The 17,743-nt window shown below is 43.0% G+C and overlaps 1 protein-coding gene across 1 annotated transcript in view; it reads right to left on the reverse strand.

Moving 5' to 3' along the window:
• The window catches only part of TTC7B (tetratricopeptide repeat domain 7B), a gene marked incomplete in the record, with an annotated part of 1,939,345 nt that overhangs the window by 464,081 nt on the left and 1,457,521 nt on the right, over nt 1-17,743 (reverse strand). Inside the window, 1 exon segment of the mRNA XM_044074706.1 lies at nt 27-124. Coding sequence (XP_043930641.1) covers nt 27-124 — 98 coding nt within the window.

Consider the following 17,743-nt stretch of genomic DNA (forward strand, 5'->3'; position numbering starts at 1 on the left):
TATTAAAAAAAAAGTTAATTTCATACCTGTATCTGGGTCACTGAAGTCAGGTAGTGTAATATTATTTAGCTGTCTTCTGTCAGCAAAGGCCCTGTCTAAGAGACTACTTCCACGTCCGGAATCACTAAAAAGAAGAAAACGGAACAAGTTACTCATGCAGACTTCTTAACTATTTTAAATATTAAACAATTACATATCCCTACATTAACTTTTTTTCACTGTGTGCTAAATCTGAAGGCAATTCAAAGGGAGATGTATGACAAGGACACACTGCAGTTGGTATGCTGTGCCATCTGTATTAGGGATATGCAACTTATTGTAAAGCGATTCACACAGGAACGGGAAGAAATGTAGCAAAATGCAAACAGCTGTTCAGCTGACTTACCATTTCCTTAAATTCTAATCAGCTAATTCACAGGGGCACTACACACTACTGAACAAACATATCAAGAGCATTACCATACCAGCCATGTGACAGTCTGCTCCCCCAAAGCAAATATCCCCTAATCACAACCATTCAGTGGTGCATTTTTTACCCAAACCTCTGCCTATCAAATTACTGCCCTTGATATGTAATTAGGTTAATGTGTTTTTTTTTTTTTTTTTTTAGACAGAATATTCAGAATGGCAAGCTGTATCATTTATACTCCAGTTTCCGTTATTTGACATGCACAGTGGGACAGTGCTTAACATTACTGCCCATGCACAGTGGGACAGTGCTTAACATTACTGCCCATGCACAGTGGGACAGTGCTTAACATTACTGCCCACGCACAGTTGGACAGTGCTCAACATTACTGCCCATGCACAGTGGGACAGTGCTTAACATTACTGCCCATGCACAGTGGGACAGTGCTTAACATTACTGCCCATGCACAGTGGGACAGTGCTTAACATTACTGCCCACGCACAGTGGGACAATGCTTAACATCACTGCCTTAAAGCATCTGGCTCTTTTGTTTGGGTCCTGGCGAAGTACTTTCTATGCAGAATCTGTTTGCTCTCCCTGTGGGTGGCAGATGTCATCGGGGTCTCCAGTTTTCTCTCACATTCCAATGATACCGACAGGTGAATTGGTGATGCTCTAAAGTAACAACAGGTAAGAATGTGCGTAAGCATGAGACTAAATTCTGCCATCCTGGCCAGGACTGTATCGCTGCCTTACACCTGCTGCTTGCCAGGACAGGCTCCAGCTCCTCATGAAACTGAAAATAAAGTGGGTAACAGAAAATGAATGAAGGATGCACCATCTGTAATCCTGGCAAACAGGTTGTGTGAAACATACTTGTTTTTCATTTGTTCAAAATTATTGATAAGAAAAGTTTAGCAAGTACACAACTGTAAGGTAGCTGCCATTTACTTCTGATGCTCCTGGAGAAAGCACTTTCAGCAGGATTAAACACAAATATATCATATATAGCTAAATAATCTGTTTCTTGACTGAGTTATAGTCCATTATCTGTGGTACCCTAGGGAGAAAATCACTCATGAATAAAATAGGCAGCTTAATACAAGGAACAATGATATGTAAAACACAGTGACATAATGGGAGGGTAGGATAGACTAGAAATGGTGTGGAAGTTGTAGTGAGGGAGAGACTTCTGAAGACTTTGATAACTTCAGAATCAGTGATAGACCCATGGCAATCAAATTCATGTAAATTGCAAGTATTCAAAATTACAGCTTATTCTCTCAATAAGGTTGTGATAGCGAGGAAAAAAAGAGCACTCGACCAGCAGTTGCAGGACCTGCTAAATAAAGCAAGGCAACAGGATTTGGTGTTGATAAGGAGAGACCTGAATGCTCATTTTGGGACGGAACAGAACACAGGAACTAATTGCATACACATGGGTGAGGCAACAGGAATAGAGGAGGAGAGGCCATTCTAAACTTGTGTCTGGCAAATGGTTAGATGCTGGCCAACACATGGTTCAGCAAGAGAAATAGCCCAAAGACCACATACAACAGTGACCAGCATGCAACTCAGGTAGACTCCTTCCTGGTAAGGGAAAGAGTACTGGAGTAGAATCAGAGATTGTAAATCATCCCCTAGTAAAACAGTCATCTCACAGTACAATCCACTGGTTACTTCAACCAGCAGTAAGCAGTGGTCAGGGAAGTGCTCTAAGGTTAACAGAAACTAGGTTGAAGACCTAGAATTTGGCTTCAGAGAAAGCACAAGACTTCAAGGAAATATTCAGGGCTCTAGCGCCTCAGGAAGAGGAGGAAATAGAGGTGGAGTTGAATAATGTCAGTGTCTCAAAACAGCATTTGTGAGGACTATATAAAAGATACGTGGCTGTGCCAAGCATGGAAATAAGGCACATAAGAAAAGTAGGTGTCTGAATGCAGAAGTCCAAGAAGACAAAAAAAGACAGATCAGGCTAAGAAGGAATTATGGTTGGCTAAAAGAGGCCAACAGAGCAGTCGCTATAGCAAAGAACAAGGTATCACAGGCACTCGACCAGCTGCTGGAAAGTAACTCAACAGATGACACAAAATCTCTACAGGTTGCAAGGTGAAGACAGAATGATAAGGAAAACAGTTATCAGACACCCTTCATCATAATGGATGCCATCAGGAACCTATTCAGCAGTTCAAATGATACTAAAGGCAGATAGAAGTACTTTCAGTAGCTCCTGAATGAGAAAAAAAAAAAAAACAACAGAAGCTGTACTGCTCAATACACATTCTGTGATGAAAAAAGGAAGAATAGCCCACAACAGAAGAGTAAGAACAGCACTAAAGAAAACAAAGCTTGGGAAATCAGCAGGCTTAGATTAGTTCACACAGCAAATATGATTAAGATGTTGGATGACTTAGGGAAGAAATAGCTCCAGGGAGTACCCATTGCAGTGTAGAAACAAAGAAAGTATCCACAATGACTAGGGAATAAGCACTCTAGCGTCAGTGTACAAGAACAACGGAGACATTCGCAACCATGGGCAGTGCAAAGTTATTGAACTCCTGCTACATACATGAGAGTTCTGGAAGGGATGACTGTAAATGAATACGTGGAGTAGTAGAAAGTAAGATGGGAGATGAGCACTTTGGATTCAGATCAGGATGCAGCACAACCAATGTTTGCAGTGAGAAGATACTAGAAATGAGGAAATACTACAACTGGGCATTCCTATACTTGGAAAAAGCATATGACAAGATGACAAGGTGCCAAGAAAGCAGAGCAGTGCTGTGATGCTTGAAAGTCCTGGAAACACTGGTAGACTTGGTCCATACAATGTACAACGACTCAAAGACATAACTAAGAACAGTGTTCAGTCTCACAGAGGGGTTACCAGTGGGAGTGGGTGTGCATCAGAGTTCAGCTCTAAACCCATTGCTCTTCATATTTGTGATGGACTACAGCAGCAAACATGATGGATGGGACAAATCAACAAAGCTGCTGTACGCAGATGATGTGGCATTACAGGCAGATACTGAACAAGAACTTCAACAAAAGATAGGGGAATGTAATGCAAAACTGAAGGTACATGGGATGAAAATGAACACAGACAAGGAAAAGTACAGTTTTGTACCTACCATAAATGTAAATGTTCGAAGATCCACATTGCTGCAGTCATAACTTATGGGTAGTCCGCTGTCCTCGGTCGGCCCGAATACCAAAGTATTAGGCTGACGTCGGTCATGGGCCCAGATCTGACTGACCAGAGTGTATTAAAGTAAAAAGCGCACAGCCCATCATTTCCTCAGTCTTTTTCTGCCCAGATGTCAGAAGGCCCTAAAATAAAGGCCACAGCCAAAAATAGAATAACTCCCTAAAACCATGTACAAAAACAGCTACAACCCAAATCATACCACCACTCCAAACTACAGAGGGAAGGAGGGAGGTAGAATTGCAGCAATGTGGATCTTGAACATCTACATTTATGGTAGGTATAAAACTGTACTATGTTCTTCACCTCACATTGCTGCAGTCATAACTTATGGGTAGAATCCCAAAGCAGAGGTAAAGGGAGGCTGGCAAAATCATAAAGCATTGGGGGCTGAAATGCCCTGCAAGACTGCAGTGGCAAATCCAGCCCTAGATTTGGAATAAAGAGGAAGATGGTAATGTTTAGAAAAAGTGTGCACTGAACTCCAAGTAGCTGCTTCCAAAATATCTTTAGTAGCTACCCCCCTTAAAAAAGCAGTAGAAGTGGCAGTAGCCCTAGTGGAGTGAGGCCTGATTCCAGCTGGAATCTCTTTACCATGGTGAGAATAACAAAAAGCAATACAAAAGCCAATCCACTTAGAAATAGTTTGTTTTGAAACAGGTTTCCCCTGAGAACCCAAAGCAAAAGAAACAAACAACTGCTGAGACTGTCTGAACCCTTTAGTCTTGCTCAAATAATAACGCAACTGCCTGTGAATATCCAAAGTGTAAAATTTTCTCCCCTTTATTTTGGGGATCTGCATAAAAAGTAGGCAAATGAATAGATTGGTTCATGGCCACATTTGAAACCACTTTAGGCATGAAAGTAGGGTTAGTACGCAGAGATACCCTGTCCTTATGAAAGAAAAAAGAATGGTTCAACTGCCATTAGAGCCTGTAATTCAGAAACCCTTCTAGCAGACGTAATGGCCAACAAAAAAGCAGTCTTCCAAGATAAAAACTTTAACTCAGCTGTAGCTGCAGGTTCAAAAGGAGGTAAAGTAAGTTTTTCCAACACAAAATTGAGATCCCAAGCAGGAGTAGGAGCTCTCGTGAGGGTCTCTTATCTTTTCCCCCCTAAGGAATTGCTTAAACAAAGGATGAGAGAATAATGGTGGATCACAGTCATAGTGAGCAGAAATGGCTGCAGCATGAACTTTTATAGAGGAGAAAGACAAACCCTTGTCCAATAATTCTGTAAGATATTGAAGAGAAACACTCAAATCAGGCCTGGAAACATCAAAGCTCTTTGCTTTGCTCCAAATAAAAAATCTCCTCCATTTATCAGCATAAACTTTCCTTGTACTAGGCCTCCTGGCCTCCAAAATAACATTCAAAACTTGTTGAGGAAGCTGCGACCCTCCCAGTTCTAGAACAGAATATGCCAGGCTGTTAGATGCAGGGACTGAATCCTGACATTGAGGAAATGATTGCCCTCCTGAGTCAAAAGGTGTGGAATCAAAGGCAAAGGGTAAGGAGGTTTCCGTACTAAACTCCTCAGCAGAGGGTACCAGTGCTGTCGAGGCCAGTCTGGAGCTATTAGAATCATGGAGGGCTTGTCTTGTCTGACCTTCAAGAGCACCTTTGGAAGAAGAGGCAGAGGCGGAAAGGCATAGAGAAGATTGCTCCAACTGAATGATAGAGCATCCACTTTCCAAGCTGTGGGATGAAACATCTTTGTGCAAAACTTTGGCACCTGGAAATTTAGTGGAGAAGCGAACAGATCTATGTCTGAGTGGAGTCCCCCATATCATTGTCAACTGTCGAATACATGAGGGGATCCAATTTCCACTGTGGGGATCCACTATCAGCCTGCTCAAAACATCTGCTAAGGAGTTCTGTGCTCCTGGCAGAAACCTTGCTTGAAGAGTGAGTTGCAAACTGAGAGCTCCCTCCAAAATCATAGCTTGCCTGCAAAGAGGGTACCCCGAATGGGTTTGTTGATGTACCACATGACAGTTGTGTTGTCTGTTTGAATCAACACCTGCCCTGGGAGAAGTAAACTTGAAAGCCATCAATGCAAACTGGACTGCTAACATTTCCTTCAAGTTGATATGTAAATGTTGAAGTCTGGCAGGCCACGTGTCTTGAACCCATTTTCCATTGAGGTGTGCTCTCCAGGCTTGTCCCGCGAGGCATCGTCGTAAAAAATCTGACTCCTCTGGTCGGGTCACAGAGACAGTCCTTGTTTAGGTGACATTCCTGAGCCCACCACAAAAATTCCTTTTGAATGCAAGGTATTATCTGAATGACAGTGTCCAGATCTTGGCAGTGTTGTGTCCATACATTTTTGAGATACCATTGTAGCTTCCTCATATACAGTTTGGCATTGGGAAGCACCAGAATACAAGATGCCATGAACCCCAAGGCTTGAAGGACTGTCCTTGCAGTCAGCCTGGACCGTAGAGACAATTGATGGAAGTAAAGTGTAAGATACTTTTGCTTGTCCGGGGTCAAAAAGGCCATCTGGGAAGCTGTATTCAGTCTCACACCCAGAAAGCACATTTCCTGAGAGGGTACTAGACTGGACTTTGTTTCGTTCACAGAATACCCTAGGCACCTTAACACTGTCATAACATACTGCAGATGGTGAAGAAGCTCGTGCTTGTCTTGAGCAAGAATCAGGCAATCGTCCAAGTAAGGATAAATTTGTATTCCTCTTAACCTGAAGAAGGCTATCACTGGAGCCAGAACTTTTGTGAATACCCTGGGCGCAGTAGATAAGCCAAAGGGCAATGCAGAGAACTGATAATGTAAAGTCCCAGCCCAGCAAACAATCTCCTGCAACTGAGCCTGATAGGAACATGAAGATAAGCCTCTTTGAGATCCAGAGTTACCATCCAGTGATCTCTGCCCAACAGAGGCAGAAGTTGTTGCAACGCCAACATTTTGAATTTTGGAATGTCCAGATATGTGTTGAGGATAGATAAATCCAAGATTGGCCTCCAAGTGTTTCCTTTCTTTGGTACAAGAAATAGGCGAGTAAAAAATCGAGGCTCACTTCTGACAGAGGGACCTGCTGTATAGCCCCCATTTGAAGAAGTAAAGAAATCTGTTTGTGAGCCTCTAACCTTTGCTGAGGAGGAACGCCTGGCATGCCTTTGAAAGGAGGCAATGTGTGGAAATAAAACTTGTAGCCTCGGTCTATAATGTCCAACACCCATTTGTCCTGGGTGACTAGAAACCAATTTTGCTTGAAGAGTGCCACTTTTCTCCCAAAAGAGCTGCCAGACAGGAAGGATCTGGCAGCTGAAGATGCAGGTCATTGGGCCTGTTTACGAAAAGGACTGGCCCTGCCCTCACCTGTAGATTGTGCTGGTGAACTCCACGGCCTAGGCCTGAAAGAACTCTGAGCTCTGCCCCCTACCACGCCTAGATCCCCCCCAGACTGTGAATCAGAAGAAGGGTAAGTCCAACCCTTAGCAGGCCAGTTCCTGCTAAACTTAGGGGCTGCACCTGCAAAAATCTTTAACAGTCTGCATAGACTTAGCCTTGTCTTCCATTTTTTTCAAGACAGACTCCACAGGAGAACCAAACAAAACTTCAGACTGCAAAGGAGCATCTAAAATCCTAGCTTTAACATGCTCTGACAAATTCTGATCCTTAAGCCAGGCGTGCCTGCGAATAACTGAACCAGTGGCAGCCACCCTGGAGGAAGCCTGCAAAGCATGCTTACCCATCTGATCAGAGGCATGTACCAAATCCTGTAATTCCTTACACTCTATGCCCTCTGCCAAAGCATCCATTTTAGATTTTAACTGAGTAAGGAGAAAATTCTGGTACTTCAACATATGAAACTGGCAATTCAAAACCCTCATTGCTAAAGTGGAAGAGGTATACACTTTCTTACCCCACCTTTCCAAAGCTCTAGCCTCCTTATCCAAAGGAACTGGATTCTTTACAACAGAAGCCCTGACACCCTTAGGTCCCTGGCTAATAGTTTCTGGATCGGCCCTAGGGCTTTTATACAGATATTTATGAGCCTCAGGCACTCTATAATACCTATCTGGCTTAACTGGCAGGAGGCAAAGAGTCTGGATTAATTGAACAACATCCAAAACAGGAGGTATAGCCAAAGGCCTATGCTGTGGTAAAAACAAAAATTCCTAAGCCTCTTCCTGGAATCTGAGAAATCCTGACCTTCCCATTTAAAATGCTCCCTCATGGAATGCAGGGTTTCTGAAAAGAAAAATCCTCTGGAGGAGAAGCAGAAGGAGTGGAATCCTCTGTCTGAATCAGAATAAGGAGGAAAATCCTGAATGTCTTCAAGCAAGACTCTGAGTAATCTGAAGCCTGCTCCAAACTTTCCATTTCTGGCTCCACCCTAGGCCTCTTATCAGGACCCTGATTAAAGTAATTAAATCTTCTGCCATTTTAAGCATATGTTTTTAGGCACAGAACCTGCAGAGCTAGGACTGACACCTGTGGAAGGCAAACCAGGCCTGCCTTTGGCACCTTAGAGACAGAAGGAGAAGGCCTAACCACCCTAGGTAAAGAAGGAGAACAGTAACCTGAGAGGCCCCTCAGCTTGACCTGACTCCTGAGAGGCCACATCTTGCAAAACCCCTGAGACTCAGTTGAAACTTGCCCGGATCAACCAAATCCACCGTAATGTCTAAAGAACCGGCGTCCGGAACGACGAGTCATCCTGTTTGGACTTTAAAGATTTATCTTTGCGCTTCTTCATGTAGCGCGCGGCGGAGGAGGATCCGGCATATTGTAATTACACCGCTACCAAAGACAAGCCTAGCACAATCTAGCCTACGTTTAATGGTGCATTTATTAAACCTAGCACAAAAGTTTAACACCCCTACACCCGCCGTCAAAAGACAGGTCCCAAACAAGGAATACAAAGAGAGTGGTAATCCCTATGCGGTATCTGTTTCCCACAAGAAATACAATTATTCACTTTTTCTGACATCCGGAAGTAACTGAGGCAAGAAAAAACAAAAATATTCCCCAATGGGGTACTTAGCCCAACTTGGTTTCGTTCTGAAACTCAGAATACGAAAATTTCAAGAGCGAGCACGCACTTTTTGCAGCTTTGCTTCTGGACGACCATGCCAAAAAAAACTGAGGAAATGATGACGCATTCGCATGCGGCACCTCCTTGGCGGCGTCAGATCTGAGCGTACGGGTATTTCAAGAATAACGGGCACTTGCAACGCTTCTTTCTGCTTACCACCATCGCAAAAAAAAAAGACTGAGGACGCCGTCCCCGCTTTAATACCTGCGAATGGACGCCCAGATCTGAGCTCCCGCGACCCCAGCCTAATACTTTGGTATTCGGCCGACCGAGGACACAGGGACTACCCCATAACAGCAATGTGAGATGACGAACATCTGTCATAGCAGCAAATGGGGGCAATCAGAAGCCTAAAATTGGGATAGATGGGAAAATGGTGGAACAGATTAACCTCATGCATCTGCTACAGATGATTGAGGAAAATAATTCTGACTGAGGAGGCCAAAGCTAGAATCAGAGCGGCTGCAGCCAAATAGCACAGAGTGTCAGGGTTAATGTGCATCAGAAGAATGACAATGATGAAAAGTAAGGTGTACAAAAAGTGGTGAAACCAGTACTTTTGTAAACAGACAACTGGTGAGGAAGCCAGAGGTGCTGAAGATAAAGTGCCTGTGATGGATGGTAGGATGCACAGTCTGGGACAGACACAGAAATAAAGACAGAATAGAAGCTGAAGCAGCTCTAACTGCAGAGAAGGTCAAAGAGAACAGATAATGGTGGTTCAGGGGATGAGCAGAAAACCAAAATACAACTGATGAAGATGATGATTTAAGAGAGACAGAGAGGAAATCAAGGAAGGGGAAATAAGGGTATCCAGCAAAGACATGGATGGATTATCGGAGAGAAGACGTGCAGTAGCCAGACACAAACATCAAAGAATGTAGAAGAATCCATTGAGTTGAGAAAGACTGCGACTGTTGACTCATCGCCCTGACACCATGTAAAAAAAGGGGGGTCTTGATGCTGATAATGACAATGGAATTAATATATAAAACAGAAAAGCAAAGAGTAAGGACCATGCCAAACAAATTAGATCTACAAAACAGCCTCTTCTGCACATAAAAAAAAATCATCTCTGCATCCACAACATTATGACATCTTCTTTTAAGAAAATGAAGTTATGAACTTACCATAACTCTGGGTACTTTTTATTCAAGTCTATCCTATAGAACTATTGGGTACACAGCTATTTGTCGGATCCAATCCAGCCATCTGCTAATGCTCCTAGCTTCAAGTTTCTTCAGATTTTTCCTCCCATAATCCCCCTGTGCCCTTCCTAACCTCAAATGAGTTTGTCAGCCTGAAGGGACTATGTTACATGATAGAATTCAAGAAGGAATGGCAGAAATGTAAACCAAACCAGTCGTAGATCCTTAAAGAAAACAGCAACTCGATATGGGGAAAGGTGGGAGAGATTTCAAACTGGACAGAGTTTGATCAAAAGGATCCTGTGTTACAGTAACTGCATAACATCCATATCCTATTTCATTCATCTATCCGTCCGTCCATCCATATGTCCATCCAACTGTAGGGACAGAATTCCAAGCTACCTGCTTTCTCCAGTGATATCAAGGCATGATACCTTTTAAAACTGAAGCTGCAAGGAAGCTCTGGGCCTGGAGAGAACATCCAGTTTATAATGACTGGAAAAGGTACACAAAGTATACCATGTTGATGCTGCACATATTTCATCCACAGAGGAATTCCTGAAAAAAGCAGCTGAGGTTGCAATAGACCTTGTGGAATGGGCTTTTGGTTTATCCAACAGCATTTTCTTATTGTAGGAGTAAAAAGTGATGCAACTGGACAGCCACATGGACAATGTCAAAAATTTTCTTACCTATTTTAGTAGCAGCAAAAGATATAAACAATTGAGTATCCTTTCTGACAGACATGAGTTCTACAAAGGTAGAACCAATGCATGCAATAAAGATTCACTTTTGTGGAATGATTAGAGAAGAAGACTGGAAGGTATACAGGCCGATTCAGATTAACCTCTGACACTACTTTAGGAATGAAGGCTAGATTGATTCTTAGAGTGACCCTGTCTATGTGAAATACAAAGTATGGAGAAATAGAAGGCAAGGCATAGAGTTCTGAAAGTCCACCTGGCTTAAATAGCAGCAAACAAGAATCAGGTTTTCCATGATAAAAATGTTTGGTCCACAGAGGAAGCTGGCTCAAATGGAAGTTCTGTGAAAGTTTCTAGTGTGGGCACAGCAAAAGAGATTTGCTTGGGCCTCAGTGGATTATTGAGAATTACCTGTGATACGCAAGTCAGTGCTTTCTGTAGAAAACAGAAAAAGAGAGGGATCAAAGAAAAGGGGAAAAGAAGTCCGGGGGGCACTAACAGACTAGTGTGTCCAGTGTGATTGCATCTCTGTGGGAATCTGACTGCATGTCTGTCACTGTAAGAGAGGAGGTTCTGTAATTGCTGCAAAGTTAAGACAAGCATCCTCATCACCAGCATAATAATGTGTTGGTTGGCCTCAGTTTGTGTCCAGAATCCTTGTACCATCCTCTCCATGAAATGCCCGCTTACTCCAGAAATGAGGTGTCAATGGTTAGCTATGTTAACCACCACTTTGACTGTCCTCTGCAAGTTGATGCTAGATGAAGTGGAGCTGATGGATGAACCAATAACTTAGACCACTGTGTGGAGAGAGCATCCACTGAAGGACTTTCATGTGAAATTGAGTATGGGGGACCATGATAATGGTAGCAGCCATAAGTCTTGGTGTCCTGAGAGTCAAAACTGCTGGGAAAAAGATTGTTTTTTGAAGTAGTATCAGAACTGCAGTATGGATGGAATGAACTCGAACTGCAGTATGGATGGAATGAACTCGAACTGCAGTATGGATGGAAAGAACTCGAACTGCAGTATGGATGGAAGAACTCGAACTGCAGTATGGATGGAAGAACTCGAACTGCAGTATGGATGGAATGAACTCGAACTGCAGTATGGATGGAATGAACTCAAACTGCAGTATGGATGGAATGAACTCGAACTGCAGTATGGATGGGAGGATGAACTCGAACTGCAGTATGGATGGAATGAACTCGAACTGCAGTATGGATGGAATGAACTCGAACTGCAGTATGGATGGAATGAACTCGAACTGCAGTATGGATGGAAGAACTCGAACTGCTGTATGGATGGAATGAACTCGAACTGCTGTATGGATGGAATGAACTCGAACTGCAGTATGGATGGAATGAACTCGAACTGCAGTATGGATGGAATGAACTCGAACTGCAGTATGGATGGAATGAACTCGAACTGCAGTATGGATGGAATGAACTCGAACTGCAGTATGGATGGAATGAACCCAAACTGCAGTATGGATGGAAGAACTCTGTCAGGGGAATACTTATTTTGCAGGTTTGTCCTGATGGCAACCAATAAATGTGATGTGCTGTGTAGGTCACAGATGTGATTTGTCATGATTTACAGAGACACTTAGAGGCAGGCAGAGCTGCAAAAATTAATCTTTGGCTTCTTGTAATGACTCTGTGGTTATCACACTGAGGGGCCAATCACCTAAGTAAGGGAATACGCATATCTTTTTCAGTTGTAGATGACCTGCAACTATTGCCATGCACTTGGACATCTGGGGGGTTGTGTGCCAAAAGTGCAGGAACCTTCTGGACTCCTAAAAATCTTTATACGGAGATAGGCATCCTGAAGGCCTATGTAGCACTTCCAGTCATATGACTTCAGACAGGACAAAAATCACTGACATTGTGAATGGTGCCTTTTTAACACATAGGTATAAGCCACTGAAGGCCAGGACTGGTCTGAGGTGGTTGTTCTTCTTTGCTACAAAACAAAAAAAAAAAAAAAAAAACTCTGAGTAGATTCCTGACCCTATATGATCAATCAGAACCTCCTAGATGGCTCTTTTTTCCAGAATGATTGTGACCTCTCTTTTGGCCACCTTAAAACAGGTGGTGAAACACAGAGTAGCGGAGGAAACTGAGAGGGAGGATTTAAGGAAAGGGTATAACAGTCTCTGGATATTAGCTTTTGCATCCATTTCTCCTGTATGAGAGCCATCCATGAAGCAGGTGCACAGAGAAATGCTCCTCAAATGTTTCCAGAGGTGGGCAGTCAGGCAGACCCTTCAGGGAAGTTGGATTTGTTTGACAGAAAAGGACCCTCAACTTCCCGGATTCTGCTGACCACCACAACCATGTGGTCAGCATCCACTGAAGGGGCTGCCTCTGCCACAGTTGTCCCCATTAGAGGAATAATCAAAGGGCTGACACTGGGGTTTTCTAAACCTGAGACACTTGGGACCATTCATATTTCTGTTAAAAGATCACTAAGGGTTCTAAAATCTAATGCCTACAGCAGACAGCATCTTTCTTTCAAGTTCCTGCCTTGTTAGTATTTTCTTCACTGTATACCCCAAGACTGCAGAACCACTAAAGGGGGCATTAGTGAAGCAAGCCTTGAAGTTGTCTACAAAGTCACAGAAGACAAGCCAGGCTTGGGGTCTGAGTGTGATGCCCATACATATTGGTATAGCTACTCCATCAGCTGCAATATGTGGTAGGCACATGGAAAATTTAGTGATATTCAATAATGTACCCACAGATGTCACAATTTGTTTCTTTGACTCGTGCATGGGTGGTTTGCGCGAAGTATCCATGGCCTGGTCCTCCAACTTCTTTTGGAAGTGATTCACGAGTCAGACAACTTGATGCATTCTATCCATCACCCTGGACTCCTTGTTAGGAGGATGGACTTCAGAAGACTCATCTGTGAGCTCTCTTGGTGGCTGCTACAACAGGGAGTCCCCCAGAAGACATTTTGACCAATGCTACCTACCTTTAAGTGGATGAAGGACCCCACTCTCTACACTGCTATGAGTACCATCAGGAGCCACTTCTCCCCCATCTCACCCAGCATCTTTATCATATTGGATGTGACCTCATCTGAGCCTGCTGTTTTCCCTGTCTTCATTTTCCTTAGGGTAGGTCTTTTTCTATGGTAGGCTTCTCCTTTCCTCTGATCGTGGAATGTGGCTGGGCAGTACAGCTTCTATGGGGTTTTCTTCATTCAGAATCTGCTGGAAGCATTCCTTCCATCTGCCTTTGATGTCCTATGGACCAGTAAGCAGCTTGATGCAGGTACCCCCTTATGAAGTGTGTTGGAATATCTTCTTTTTCTTTCTGTCTTTACCTTGCAACTTGATACAGTTTCTTTGTGCAATCGACTGAGTCACTTTCCAGAAGACTGTAGAGTGCTCTCTGATGCCTTGTTCTTTGCTACTCAAACTCCTTTCTTAGCCAGCCAGTATTCCTTCCTAGCCTGGTCCATCTTTTCTATCTCAACTTTTCTTGCATGCCTACTTTTTGTTTGATGACTTCCTGGACTTCTGCATTCCATCACCAGCTTTCCTTATGTGCCTCATTTCCAAACCTGGCTCGACCTCATATCTATTTTGAGGTGCTGCCATTCTTCCTCAACTCCACCTACTTCCTCTTCTTCTTGAAGTGCTAAAGTACTAAGTAATTCATTGAACTGTTGTGCTTTCTTTCCAGTAAACTTCCAGGTCTTCAGCCTTCTCTGACCACTGTCTGCAGCTGATTGTGGCAACCAGTAGTTTATGCTGTGGACCGACTACTTCACTGGGGATGACTTAGCAATTTCTGATTCTACCCCCAATGCCCTTTCCTTACTAGGAGGAAGTCTACCTGAATTGCACGTTGGGCACTCTTGTATGTGATGATCTGTCTCTCTTTCTGAACTATCTGTTGGCTACTATTAAGCCATATGCCAGACAGAAATCTAGAAAAGCCTCTCCTTCTTCATCCCTGTTGCCCCACCCATGTGGACCTTGGTAGTCCTCATATCCTGTTCTGTCTGTCCCAATATATGCATTCAGGGCACCCATTATCAACACAAATTCCTGTTGTCCTACTTATTGCAACTGCATCTGAACACACTTTTCATCACTATCACAACCTTGCTGTGGAGCACAGGCTGAGATTATGAACATTGCACTGGAGTAGGATTGCCATGGGTCTGTCACTAATTCTGATGACATCCCTCACTGCCTTCTGAAGCTTCTCCCTCACCAAAATTCCCACACCATTTCTAGCTTGTCCTCCTCCTGAGTAGTACTTTCTGGATCCCAGGCCAAGTGGCTTTACTGCACTACCCTTTCATCTGGTCTCCTGGATACACAGGATGCCCAGCCTCCTCCTCCTTACCATCATGTCATCCATTTCCAAGCTTCATCCTGTCAGTGAACCTACGAGTGTAGCAATTTTTAGTTCGTGATTGACAGATCGATTGGTTTTATATACAGCTTTTGCTCAACAGAGGTGATACGCATAAATCGAGCTGGGCAACTGGACAAGAGATGGCCAGTAGCTTATTGACCCAAGGCTGTTAGGCTTTATGGAAGGCACACACTAGCCAATAGGGTCACATACACCCCCCTCCATCCTTTAGCATGGGTCTCTAGCATAGGTCAGAATGGGCTGGGTCATCAACCCACTAATCACTGGCAAATAGTGCCCATTTGGCAACAGTCAACTTGACCAAATCACGTACAGCCATATTTGACACAGTTGAGAGGTAAGCCCTGCTATGGTGCACAGTCTGTCATCTGTGGTCTCCTATCTTGAAGATACTACTCACCACTGCATATGCCCAAAGCAGTTGGTCTTTACAACTCCTCCTCCTATAATGAGGGACGTACACACTGGGTGGATGACAAGTACACACACAGTAAAGTACAATTTCCCTTAAGAGCACACACTGATCACAGTCAGTCTGGGGCTCATTTCTGCCTCTTTCTCCAGGTTCCCAATAAGACTCCCTACTGGCACAGCTCAAGGTTTAAGATCTCAGCCAAGTGGTCAAACCGAAACCTCCAGCACCCTCTCTGTCCAACCAGTGCTTCGTGTCCCTGCCCAAGTAGGTGATACACACACTTACTTTGAGATTAGATTTATATACAAACACACAGACACTCCTGGGGAAGGCTGGCACAGGTTTAGTAGCCATGCCCCCTTCTGCACAGACTATACGGTAGTTATCACTGCCACCAACCACTACTTATGAGCTACTCTAAGGCCCTTACAAAGGGTGCCCAATCCTATTGTGTAATGTCACTATTATCCAAATGGTAACTGTGACCAAAAGCAAGGCTACTGGAGTGGCCTATACAGTGTCACCATAGGCAAGTAAATCCAAGAGCTTAAATACCTCTAAACAAACCAGCCACAATGAAAAGGTTTAAATATAGTTGTTAATAAATAATAAAAGAACAAGACAATATTCAATTGGTATAGTAACTACAGAGTTCAGAATCACAGGAAATATTTTAAAACAACATTGCAGGACAGTCTCAAATAAATACAGAAAACATCTAAACTAATCTTTACTATATTCCTAACTATATCTAAAAGAAATGACTGTACCCTAGACTTACTTACAGAGCAAGGCAGATAAAATTGAGTGGATGTTCTTTCTAGGTCCAAGACAAGATACAAAATGCAAAGTCTTTCTCTGAAAAGAGTTCTTAAATTAATAATCAATATTCCTGCTGGGCTAGCTGGGATGAACTGGAACTCATAAAACAAACACTTTTACATTTTAAACCTAGTAATTATTTCTGTTTCAAGACAACAGAAAGACTTCTAGCTCTAGACATCCTGTCATCTTGCTGAAACTGAGACATAACCCGACTGTAAAACAATTTCAACTTACTTTCTTGAGGGTTTGCAAATTAACTCTGTATGTTCCAACTTCTACTATTAAAACTTACACTATAGTTTATACACATTTCTGTTCTTTTCCAGTAGGGTACACTGTGGTTACATTCTTGAAGCTCAGTACATAACATACAGTTGAACACACATTCTGCACCAGTAGTTTAATATTCACATAACATATAGTTCTCTTACATTTGTAAGACAAGCATATGAATCATATTAATATTCACAAATGGCATATGATCATTTACAAAATTCCAGATAGCTGGGCTGGCAGTGTCACATACCACATGACTGTGTTATTGCCTGTAACAACTTGAATAGGTCCACAAGACCAATGATGACTCAGAGTTGAATGCCTTGATAAAGGAAGCATCTATTTTATATTTTTGTGCTTGCATTTGCCTTGGTGTCTCACACACCTTGCATTGTTATCCCTCCTGAAATTTCTCCCAAGCAAACTCCAAAGCATTTGTGGTGACTGACTGCTTTTGAACTGGAAAGGAGAAGGGGAGACCTGGATTTAGGGACATTTGCTGTCTACACTAAATGATTTCTCTCTGACAAACCCTAGCTCTGAGATTTGAAAAGATAAAGTATGTTGGCACTGAGATCAAAAAGACTTGAGATAATACTGTATCTTTCTCCTGTGGAGTCTTGCCATGGGTGTCAAGAAAAGCACAGATGCCCTAAGACCCAAAATCCTGATGTATTCCCTCACAGTGACTGAAGTCTATGTGATAACCTTACAAACAAGTCTAGATACAGATTTTTTCCTGTGGAAGAAAACCTCTTTGAACTAAGGTGTCTAGCCGAGTCCCCTGAAACACAGTCCTATTTAAGAGCATCAAGAAAGACTTTTGAATATTCTCCTGGAACCCGAGCTTGTAGAAAAGATCTCCCGCTCACTTCGAAAAAAAGACTCTGCAAAGATAAAAAGTCATCTAAATATGGACAAAATGTGGGTAACTCGTAGCTTGCAATGAGCTACAACTGGAGCTAGACACATTGTGAACACTCTTGGTGCAGTGGATAGTCCAAAGTGTGAAGAAGAGAACTGATGATGTGAGATCAAGACACATACAACCTTGGGCTTTCCAAGATGGCTGCAAACTGATTAACAGCTTAATTTCATCTCTCCCAGTGCAAAAAAAAAAAGAAACTGATAGATAAGGACCAGTAAGTCTGCCTGTTTTAGCAAAATTCAGTTACTGGCTAGTAAATACACTGCCTGGATGCCAGCAAAGAAGAAATTGGAGATCTTGAAAGAAAACCAACTAGAAGAGGTGAAGAGAAAACCCTGACTCGGTAGAATGCCATAGCTGTTCAGC

The sequence above is a fragment of the Protopterus annectens genome, chromosome 6.part0 (assembly GCF_019279795.1).
Source record: "Protopterus annectens isolate FY-2018-M chromosome 6.part0, PAN1.0, whole genome shotgun sequence".
Classification (NCBI taxonomy): domain Eukaryota; kingdom Metazoa; phylum Chordata; order Ceratodontiformes; family Protopteridae; genus Protopterus; species Protopterus annectens.